This window comes from Pipistrellus kuhlii, unplaced genomic scaffold, assembly GCF_014108245.1.
Source record: "Pipistrellus kuhlii isolate mPipKuh1 unplaced genomic scaffold, mPipKuh1.p scaffold_m20_p_14, whole genome shotgun sequence".
NCBI lineage: Eukaryota > Metazoa > Chordata > Mammalia > Chiroptera > Vespertilionidae > Pipistrellus > Pipistrellus kuhlii.
The window spans coordinates 30,803,402-30,815,228 of record NW_023425449.1 but is presented as its reverse complement, the minus strand read 5'-3'; the positions used below and the strand labels follow the sequence as shown (position 1 = coordinate 30,815,228).

General features: G+C 37.3%; 1 protein-coding gene across 8 annotated transcripts in view; it reads left to right on the top strand.

The window, feature by feature from the left end:
- Positions 1-642: 642 nt before the first annotated feature.
- The window catches only part of MYBL1 (MYB proto-oncogene like 1), a 32,405-nt gene continuing 21,220 nt past the window's right edge, over positions 643-11,827 (top strand). For 3 of the 8 annotated variants that reach the window (XM_036437037.2, XM_036437040.2, XM_036437036.2), the window contains exons 1-5: positions 645-1,136; positions 7,716-7,817; positions 8,126-8,197; positions 8,849-8,941; positions 10,150-10,370. In XM_036437037.2, coding sequence (XP_036292930.1) covers positions 1,101-1,136; positions 7,716-7,817; positions 8,126-8,197; positions 8,849-8,941; positions 10,150-10,370 — 524 coding nt within the window. In that variant the 5' untranslated portion in view covers positions 645-1,100. Of the gene's footprint in view, positions 1,137-7,711; positions 7,818-8,125; positions 8,198-8,848; positions 8,942-10,149; positions 10,371-11,827 lie in introns of all 8 variants that reach the window. The other 5 variants (XM_036437041.2, XM_036437038.2, XM_036437043.2 and 2 more) reach the window with 4 other exon arrangements.

Genomic DNA, 11,827 nt, shown 5'->3' with positions numbered 1-11,827 from the left:
GACACTCACTTTCCTGCCACAGACGTTCGCTCCTCCCGGGGTTGGGGCGTCTGGGCGAACAGAGCTCCTACGGGTGCTTACACAGTAACGGCCGCCCCCAAGGGATGGTGGGGTTCGTCTCCGGTCCAAACTCCGCGCCTCCTGACTAGTGTCGGGGATGGCGGAGGGGGGGTACCCCGAGGAGTGAGGGACGGTGACCCAGACAAGGCAGCGGCGGGGACGCCCCCACCCGCCGAGCCAGCCCAGCTCCGCTCCCCGGGAACACCACCCGCGAACGCCGGGGGAGGGGGGGGCGGGAAGGTAACGTGGGCTCGGGTCGCCGCTGCCAAACCCACCTCTCGGGAGAGCGCGTGAACTCCTCTCTCCTCCCGGCAGGCCCCGCGCGGCCCCCCGGCTGTCCCGCCTCCTCGCGCTCCGGGGTCTGTCACGGAAGCGCTCGCCCGCGGTGCCCCCCCCCCCCCAAAACCGGCCCCTCCCCGCTGTGCTCCCGGCTCCGGCCCGACTCCCGCGAGTTCCAGGCCGGGCTCCCGGCGGCCCGCCCCCGCCCCCGCCCCCCCTCGCGCGCGCGCTCCCCGAGCCCCGCCCCCTGCGCTCGCGTGCGCCAGCGCCAGCCAATGAGGAGCGGGGCCGCGTGCGCAGATTCAAACGGCGGCTCTGGAGGGAGGCTGGGCGCGAGATTCGGCCGAGGGGGACAAAACCCTGCAGGAGGCAGCGAGCCTTTGCAGAGAGCTGCTCTCGCTGCGGGGAGCGGCGCCCCCGAGGCGAGGAGGCTGAGAGGCGGAGGGCGGGAGGGGCCGGCGGAGGGCGGGAGCGCGCCTGCTGACATGTTGGGGGCATCCCTGACTGGGCTGGTCCGGGGGTAGGAGCGGCGGCGCTTGCAGACCCTGGGGAGAGGTGGGGGGGGGGGGGCGGCGGCTGTGTGTGTCTTGTCCGCCCCTCCGTCCTGCCCCGGCCGGCCGGGGACGTGCGTTCCGCGGCGCGGCGGCCCGGGAGAGGGAGCCCGGGGAATCAGCGGGCGGGAGGGTCCGGGGAGGGGAAAAAAAGCAGCATTCGCCTGAGGCTGGAGGAGGCTGACCTGCGTCCCCGCCCAGCCCGCGCCTATGCGGTACTCGAAGGATGGCGAAGAGGTCGCGCAGGTGGGTGACATCCCTTTTCGCCCAGGTCTGTCGTCGCCGTCCCGCCCCAGATGCTCTCTCCTTCCCCCGCCAGGGCCTCCCCGGCCCGGGGCAGAGGGCTCCCTCCCTTCCCTTCCCTTCCCGCGGGCTCCGCCACGGCCGCCCGGCCCGGCCGGCCCCCCAGCACCGAGCACCGCCGTGACGTGGGCAGAGGTGGGGACCAGTGTGTTTGGGAGCCAGAGAGTGGCTCCTGGGAGTGGGTTCTCCCCGTCATCTCTCACAGCCACTCCTTGGCGTAGAGTTTCCGACCAGGTAAGATGCTTTTTTTGGGGGGAAGACGCTGCCACGCAGAGAAAAGTGGCGGTGTTGTGCCGGGACGCCTTGGACGTGGTGTTCAGAGGCCCCCTTTTCTCTCTGAATCCCCGCCAGTTAAAATAGGAACTCGGTGGCCAACCTGGGCGGAGACCCCTCTGCCTACCTCCCTTGCCACCCGAAGGGCTGGGGGAAATCTGCTGAGTGGCCGAGAGAGGAGGGACCTTGAGGATGCTTTCTGTCATTACCATACTCATGTTCTCAGTTCTATGTATATATAGTTAATATGCTCTCTATTAAATATATATACACATGGAGATAGATGTCACACTAAATACTACCAGCAGCTTGATCTTAAAAAATAAAACAATGTGTTGGATTCACTTAATATTTTGAGTGTCCATGTTTGGCTCTGACCGTATCTTAAGTTTGCACAGAGGTAAGGCACATTAAAAAAAATTGCTAGGATGAATTTATATATATATATATATATATATATGTGTATATATATACATATATGTGTATATATGTATATATATGTATATATATGTATATGTATGTGTGTGTGTGTGTGTGTGAATAAATCACTTAAAAGAAAAAAACTAGGTTGTTTTTTCATTGTGATATTAATAAACCTGAAAAGATGTTTGGCACTATTTCCGAATGGCTTTATTTCTAAATCCCCAACCTCAAAAGTCTTAACTAGTGATGTATTTCTTAAGTTGAAATTTAGTATCAGGATTCATTCAGTGTAGATTTCTGTTATAAATTGGTCATTATTACAAGTAACATTTGTTGCTATATTCATTTGTAAGGCACCTGCTGTATGTAAGATGTTTTTGCAAAAAGCAGCATAAAATATAAGTCCTTGTTAGCTATTAGTTTGTAGCAGCTACAGTGTAGGTCAAACTTTTGAGGTGGAACAAATGTATACACATACATATAAACCCACATTTCTAGAACAGGGTTTTCAGCCTCGGCACTATTGATATATCAGATAATTCTTTGGGTATTGGGGGGCCGACTTAGCTTTGTAGGATTTTTAGCAACATCCCTGGCTCAAAAACACTAGGTACCAGTAACACCCACTTTCTCCAGCCCTGAAAAAATCAAAGATCTCCAGACATTACCAAATGTCTATTGGTGGGCAAAATCACCCAGGTGAGAATCACTGCTTTGGACTGTCAAGGACCCCATTAACTTCTTAAATTTCAGAAAAGATAGATATTAAAAGTTCCTGTAATTATAATTACTGAGGTACTGGGTTAGGCCCTTTCTTTTGAATATACAACTATTTTAAACTAAAATAAAAATAACCGTAAGCACGTGGCAAGTGCTGTAATGTGTGGCATTACTTATCAGTACTGATGTTGATTTTATTCAAAATAGTTTCTTGGCTAATGCTGTCACCAGCATTTAGTTAAGATTAAACATGGATGCTTGAATATCAGCAGCCTGCCTTCTCCAGTTGGTTTTCTGTTTGCTTCATACTTTGTGTATGCTTCATAATAAAGGACTAAGAAAGAAGAAATTAATCATTAATTTGCCTGTGTAAGTTTTCTTTCATTGACAATACTGTGAACTTTGAGATCTAAACATTAATTGACTTTTATTCCTTGTTTGCTGTATAAGTTAATTGAAATGTATATTATAGAATGATTTAAGGAGTCATAAGTCTGGAGTAATTAAATATAGTGGAGTGAAGTTGCACACTCTATGGGAGTATTCAGGTAGAGGATGTGAGAAATTATCTCTGGATAGTGTATTTTCTTAGGGTCTTCACACTTGAATGTTAAGTATTCTAAACCATATTTCTTGTATATGGAAGTGTGACTTACTCATTTTAGAAGGCAATAGACCATGAAATATTTGAAGGCGAATAATATTATAATAATTGGGCAAAGTCTAATGTCTTTTGACTAAATATCTTAATATTAAATATTAACCTATTTTATAATTGAAAGAGAAAGGAAATGTAGTCACTTTACGGTCTCCACTAGACCATCATGTAAATATTTCAGTGAAAAGTATACTTTGCTGTATAAAAATTTTGCATAAGACTATATATAGGCATAAGTCCTGTAATACATTTTTTCCGTATGATCTTGAAAAAAAAAGTAAAACGCTGTTACCTCAGGTGTGAAACAGCTGAAGGATGTTAGCTCTATTTGATCTTTAAAATAGCTATATCTATATATATGATACATAAGAGAAAAGGCTCATTTATTGCTGTGACTTCAAATAGTTTTAGATCCTACTGCAGGTTTTAATGACAACTTGTAGGCAGTACTAAAGTTGGCATATCTGTTATTAACATGTTTTTTATTTTTAAACACATTTATGTATTAAGTAATTAATTTTAGTTTTTAAAGCCAGGTCTACCCTTAAGTATAAACTTAAAAAATGTCATTTAGAAGCCAAAAGGCCTGTTTACACTTGATATGGCCTGTGATTACACTAAACTGAAAGGATAAAAGCCAGCTCTTAAATTGGAAGATGTTTTCAGTTGGGTACACGTGTGTGTAGGAAGCTATTTTACTATGTTGTCCCCATCAAAATGGGTGTTTTGGGTGAAAGAATACTGAAATATGAAAAACGATTTAAAAAATCAGTGTTGTCATTAACTAGCAATTTTTTTTTGGGGGGGGGGAGAAAGCAAATAAACTCTGTATCCCAGTTGTTTATTTGTTATTATAAGGGATTTGACTCTTATGGTATGTAAGGTAACTTCCAATTTAATATATATCCTATTTTGAACCCTTTTGTAATAATCTTTTCTTGTTTAAAAATATATACCCACTAATGGAATAAAATAGAAATACACTCACATTGTTTTTTTCTTTATGAATAGTTAGGAGAGTTCTCATAAGTATTTACTTCACTGTTGCTACTAATAAAGGTCAAATAAAGTCAAATTTGTTTGCTATAGTGATGCTAAGTCAAGATTTTGGGGGGAAAATATTCATGTATGCAGTACATCATATTTACCACTGGGTGGCCTGATTTCACTACATTAAATTAACCTGGTAAATTTTTATACTTGGAATTCAATTGGGCTATAAAAAATACACTGTTATTCTGTAAAAACAGTTTAGTAAAGATGTATTTTGTTACATAAAATTTTGTAAAACTATTGATATTTCTCCAATTTCAAACCAGTATTTTGTTTTCAAATAAAAATAAAATTTTTAAAATTCTCAAAATTTTTCTTTGGCAGCCTCATTTTACTCTCTTTAGGTGGTATAATTGGTGGTGTAAAAAATTGAACTTCTCCGGGATGTTTTATCTAGCGTTGTCAAGTATGAGTAATAGTTTGTGTATTATTTCATAAATGACTGTCACATCATATTAGCTTACACCCCAGTGTGAAGTTACTGTTAACCATCTTTCTTGCTTAATGAGTCATATTATTTTTTTGTGTGTGTGTGTGTGTGTGCTTCATTTTGCTGTTTCATAATTACCCTGATCACTGTATTCATTCATAATTGACCAAACCTTTTCCATTTGAATATAATACTCAGATAATGTATTAACAGTTATTACATAAATTTTTTCTTTAACTCAAACACTAAAACTGTCAGAATGATTTTGGAAACCCTAGCCTGGATGAAAATTCTGAGACCAAATTACTCTTCTATTTTTGCTTTGTGATGGTAGAAATAATTTCACCTTTTTTTTTTCTTTTTCTTTTTTTTTCTGACTTCTAGATTAGTCATCCCAGGCTATAATTGGTTTATTTATCTACACAGTAGGAAGTTGAATATATTTAGTACATCTTACCAGCATTGATTGCTATAATATAGAAATGTTAAATGATGTTATAAAAATCAGAAAAATAGAGCAGAGTAGTAAGCAATGGAATTTATTTTTTCATTGTTAAATGGTGAAATTTGAATATCGGTGAGGTTTCTTGTGAGGCTTTATCCTTTCCTTTTATTCTTGGCAAACTGTTAGCATTGTCAGCCATCTTTCTGTTGTGATATTAATAAGTTTCTAGGATATTTTTCTATCATATTTCTTATTTAAAAGTTATACAATCTTTTCAACAATAATTTAAATAATACAGAAATAACTTCATGCTAAAACTAAGAAGTAGCTAGGGAAGTCCCAGTGGTAGGGAGATGACTCTAAGAATTCTACTATAATGCTCTCTCACATTCACCCACTCAAAAACCCAACTTCCTGAACACTGAATGAGTTATACAACTTGGCCTGAAAACTGATGACCACACTGATGCAAAACAGAATGAAACCCATGGTAGAAATAGAAATTTCTCAAAGACCACGTATGTGATTAAAAATAAGGGAGAATTTTAAAGTTTAAAAATGAACGAGTTTTCAGGAAAATTACTCTTTGGACCCAAGTTAATATTTTGGACTCATACCCTTCAAATATTTTTATAAGAACCTTAAGGTGGCTTTCATACATATTAGATAGGATGTAGATGTGACTAAAGATTTGTATGGGCAACTCCCCAAGTTGAAAGTTGTTTTGAGTTATAAATAACCTAATTTTTAAAATGCTGTTGTGGCAGCTGTTGGGGTTGAGGGAGGGAAGAAGAGGGAAAGCCGTGAAAGGCACACCCGAGGGCTGTTTGGGTGGCAGGAAGTGGTAATGTTGCTGGGGACAGTTCTAGGAAAGGTTTGGCAACATCAGTAGACACCCCAAAGAAACCCTTCTGTACTGAATATATATTTTTTTCATATTTGTTTTAGCAGGTTCTGTTTTTTATGTTATACCACTTGGAGGTAAATTTGGATTTTGGAAGTCCTTTTTAACAAATGGGAATGCCCTTCACCTCCTAGAGGTATTTTCATTTGTTAAAAGTTTTCTTCATATCCACTTGTGAGATAATTTTAGAATCCAGAGACTTGGAAGAGGTGAAAGAGTAAGGAAGCTCATTCATTAATTTTACACATACATATTTGAATGGCAGGTATTGTACTTGGTGCTGAGAGCTGAACATATTAGATGTGAGTACGTACAATTTGGATAGAAAACTTCAGTATGGTGTTATCTGGGCCTCTAGTATGTATATATACTTCTATATTTCTCATGTAGTTCTTAAGTGCCTTGTAATCAGCTAGTCCAGAACTTATTACTCTCCCCATTCCCTTCTTCCTCTCAAAGTTCAGCTTTCCTTCTCTATTCCTTATCTCAGTGAATAGCTCTATTTATGCTCCCAAAGCCAGGGTTTTGGAGTCCTCCTTGATCCCTCCTTTTCCCATGTTTCTCATACCTAGTAGTTGTAAAATCTTTTTGTTTCTACTTGTTAAATATCTGTTTCATGTACTTTTTTCCATGATCATTGTCATTACTTTAGTCAGTTTGTTCCTTAATGGTTTCTTGATTTTTGTCACATTTAGATCTCAATAATATAAAAAGTAGAATTCTACCCTATTATAGTACTATTATGGTTTCATTTAAAAAATGTAAAGTATTTGCTTCATCTGAATTTTTTATTTTAAAGTAGGACTTGATCTTTATTTTTTTTTTTAAATAGCTACCCAGTGTCTTACCATTTATTAAAAAGTCCATTTTTAATATGTTGTTGTTATAATTTACCAAATTCCCAAATGGGTTTTGTTTTTTTCTGAATGTTCTATTCTCTTGCAGTGATCTGTGTATCTGCTTATGTTCCATTGCCATTCTGTTTTATTTATTGTTTCCCTACAGTATATTGGGAAAATGGACATCTAGAATACCGTTTTCCTGTCCAAGAATGTGGTCTGGATGTTTTTCCATTAGTTCAAGCTTTTGGGTCTCACAATAGTGTTTTCTTATTTACTATACTTTGCTCTTGTACATTCAAATTATTTCTACATATTTTAACTTTTGTTGTATTACTAAAGGATTATTTCTTTCATTGTGTTAGCTGGCTGTGTGTTGTATTTTACCATTATCATTGTCAGGCCCTAATAAGAATTTACTATAAAAGATTAGTAATAGATCTTCCTTTCTTCATTTCTCCATATTTCTGATAGTGATTTTTTTTTCACTTCTTAAAGTCCTTTAACTTTTTAGGATAAAGGTCAAATGAAGAATAAAGGTCAAATCCCTTAGGATGACATAAAGGTTACCACTTGGACCCTGGTGGCATATCCACTCTTATCTCTGATTGTAAGAACTATAGCTCCTTCTCCAGTGTATGTCAAGTTTTTTTGTTTTTTTTAGTACTTTGAATAATCTTATTGGATATATGCCTTTTTTAGTTTGAATAGCTTCTATGACTGAATTTACAAATTTAAATAAAATTTTCATTTCACAATTGTGTTTTTATAAGTGAGGATGAGGATGATGACCTTCAGTATGCTGATCATGATTATGAAGTACCCCAACAAAAAGGATTAAAGAAACTCTGGAACAGAGTAAAATGGACAAGAGATGAGGTGATTATCTGATAAAGTTTACTAATTTCATATCTGTATTTATTCTGTTATAGATATGAAAACTATTTTAAAATAAAACATGAAAAAAGTTATCCATCAACTAATTTGCACATTATTTTTCTTCAGCCAGAGACATATTCATGGATTAATATTGAGACAGAAACAGTAGAGTAAATGGGAAAACTTATAGTGGATTTAGTCCTAAAATGGCCACCAAATATGACATGAAACAATCAGAAAATTATCTGTACTAAGGGATAGAGGAATAGGGCGGGAAAGCTTTCTAAAGTTCATACCTATTTTAATAGGATGATAAGCTAAAGAAGTTGGTTGAGCAACATGGAACTGACGATTGGACTCTAATTTCTAGTCATCTTCAGGTAAGTGAAACATTTTATTTCTATATATAATGGATTATTTGGGCAATTGAGTTAAATTTGCTGTTTTTAAAAATGTGTCTATTATTTTAAATTCAGGTTTTCTTCCTAAAAACATCTCTCGTACTGGTCCTCCTATAGTTGCCAGTAGTTTAGAAAGTCTGATTTTCTAGTAATTAGTTTATCCACAGGGCCTAAAAAGATTACTAATCTAAAACAAAAATGATACTAAGTTTGGATAGGGCTTTATAAATATTTGCTGATAAGTATTAAAACATTTTGAAAGAAGTTAAATATATTGAAATACTTGATAATTAATAAAAATCAGAAAAGTCTGTTGAATAGTTTTTCATAAAATGCTTACAGTATTTGTTGTATAGCTTTACTGCTTGCTGTTTTACAAGGCACAGTGTAGAGACAAATACTTTAATTTTAAGTATATATTGTTTTTGTTTGTAGTCTAAGCCCTGCCACTACTTGAATTAAAAAAAAATAATTGGGACACAGGCATGTAAAAGAAACTTTACATATTTAAGATTCCTGTTAAATACATTATTCTTGAAGACTTTGTTCTTAAGATTGTGAGATATAAGTTTGGACTGACTAGTTTCTGGAAGAAAGTTGTCCAATAACAAATCATCTAAATTTTTTCAGAATCGTTCTGATTTTCAGTGCCAGCATCGATGGCAGAAAGTTTTAAATCCAGAATTGATAAAGGGCCCCTGGACTAAAGAAGAAGATCAGAGGGTAATGTGTTCATGTTTTTGTTTTGTTTTTTTTCCTTCCACTGTAAAAATGGATTAGCTTTTTTTTCTTCCTAATACATTGTTTTGACACATAAAATCTATGTTTAAGTCACTTTGGTTTTGTTCTCTGGGTGCTGCTTGCATGAGAATTGTAAGTTGTGTCTTTTTTTGTTATTGTGTTAATCCTCACCTGAGGATATTTTTTCCATGGATATTTAGAGAGAGCGGGGAAGGAAGGGAGGAAAGAGAAGAGAGAAAGAGAGAGAGCAATGTGAGAGAGACACATTGATTGATTGCCTCCTGCATGTGCCCCGACTGGACCAGGGATTGAACCTGCAACCAGGTATGTGCCTTTGACATGAATGTATCAATAGTTTTTAATGAACTGAGTCAAAGTATAGTATTTTCTTTCAGAGAGGTTGCTTTGTGGAAGTAAAATATACTATCATTTTAGCACCTTGTTTAGAGCTTAGATTAGTAACATTTAGGGTATAGTTTCTTTTGAAAATTGAGTTAACATTTTAAAAACAATTTTATTTGATAGCATTGTATATAATTTAATATACATTCTCAGTTTTTCCTTCTGACCTATAATAAGTCACTAAATAAGATAGATATCAAAGCATCATGTTTCCAAAGGGTTGGATGATTAAAAAACCAAGATAATTCTCTGTATTATAAAAGAGAAGAATGGGAGAGTTTCTGTTCTCCACTTGGAATTACCCTTTAGCTCATGTCCTTTATGGCATAAAAATTGTTAATGTAGTTGAATAATTAGAATATTCTTACTGCCACACACTAAAAAAGTTAGTACTTCATTAAGCTCAGAACTGGTTTGATTTACTTGATAAGTTTTAAAATGTGAGATCTAGATCCTTTGTTTGAGAAAGGAAGAAATGAAAAGACAGTAACTGTAGATACATCCTACTTACAAACTGATTTATTAGGCTATTACAGCTACTTTAAATTATTTGTATGAAAACAATTTAACTTACAAGTCACTTTAATTAGTACCTTGTATTTTAGATAAGTTTGGGGTCAGTCTTTGAACTTAGCATATACTGAAGCAGTATTTATTGACAAAATTTTTTTTTTTAAGTTGTAATTGTGACTTGGGTTTAATGCATTTTTTTAAAAAAAAGTATTTGTGAGTTATGTTTTAAAAATTCAAGGTAAGGGTTTTTTAAACTTTGTTTTTCTACTTTTTAGGTTATTGAATTAGTTCAGAAATATGGCCCAAAAAGATGGTCTTTGATTGCAAAACATTTAAAAGGAAGAATAGGCAAGCAGTGTAGAGAACGATGGCATAATCATCTGAATCCCGAGGTAAAGAAATCTTCCTGGACAGAAGAGGAGGACAGGATCATTTATGAAGCACATAAGCGGTTGGGAAATCGTTGGGCAGAAATTGCCAAACTACTTCCTGGAAGGTGCTTATATAAATGTATATACATTTTTCTGTACTTAAATTTGATCTTTATATTAAATATATCAAATATATTAAATATATTTGCAAGTACCCCATGACTTTTTTATTTATTTATAATTAAAATTTAGACTGTATAATACAAGCAACCGTTTGGGACTATTTGTAATATATCTGTAGTAAGGATATAATTACTTTTAATGAAGTATTTTATAGCAATTTTTTTGGGGGCAAAAAAAAAAAAAAAAAGATAGACCTTTGGATTATGAACAGTTACTGCACTGCTCCCCCCAAATTATGTTTATATATCAGTGCCAGTGAGGCAGATCTTTGTATAAACTTGGTTGGAATGGAGTCTAAATCGAAGAGGTTTCTTTTATATTGGATGTTATGCATAAGCCCAGAAAATAACAAATAATACTAACTGAAATAAACTGCTATTAAAGTACATTAGAGAAAACTCAATTCTTAATTATGATATGATTCAAATCATAGAAGTATACAGGGATAGGCAAAAGGAGGTTTACAGTTCATATGGAAAAAGACATACAGATTATGATTTAATTTTATTATTTTTAATTCACCTGAGAATATGTTTTTATTTTTTTATTTTCTTTAATAACTTTCTTTTTTTATTGTTTTATTTTACTTTTATTTTATTTTTTTTAACATATTTTATTGATTTTATACAGAGAGGAAGGGAGAGAGATAGAGAGCTAGAAACATCGATGAGAGAGAGTCATCGATCAGCTGCCTCTTGCACACCCCCTACCGGAGATATGCCCGCAACCAAGGTACATGCCCTTGACTGGAATCGAACCCGGGACCCTTCAGTCCCCAAGCCGACGCTCTATCCATTGAGCCAAACTGGTCCCAGCTGAGAATATGTTTTTATTGGTTGTTTTTAGAGAGAGGAAGTGGGAGGAGAGAAACATCAGTGAGAGAGAGAAACATCCATCGGTTGCCTCCCATACTGGGGATTGAATCCATAACTTTTTGGAATATGGGATGATGCTCCAACCAACCTAGCCACACAGCCAGGGCCAAGTTATGATTATTACAATAGCTTTATAATTCAAAAGAATGGCATAATGGCACACTGCACTTAGGTACAATCTCGGAAGTGCTCAAATTGCCCACATTCTTGAAGTCTACTTGGTACACTCTGTGTTTTGAGTACTCACAACTGTAGACCTACTTTTGTCCATCCTTCTATATCCATGTGGCTCAGATGTAGAATTTCCCTCAGTGGCAGGGATGTGGTATGTACACTATACGGTGCACTGGTTCAAATGTTTCCTAATAGTACAATGACCAACAACCTTGGGAAAATTCATACCTCACTTAGAAGATATGCATTCATTTTTTTAAATTGTAATCTCTATATAATATTTCATTGTTTATAAAATGCTTATATATATATTCTTAATCTTCATATATTTGTGAAATAGAGTAACAATG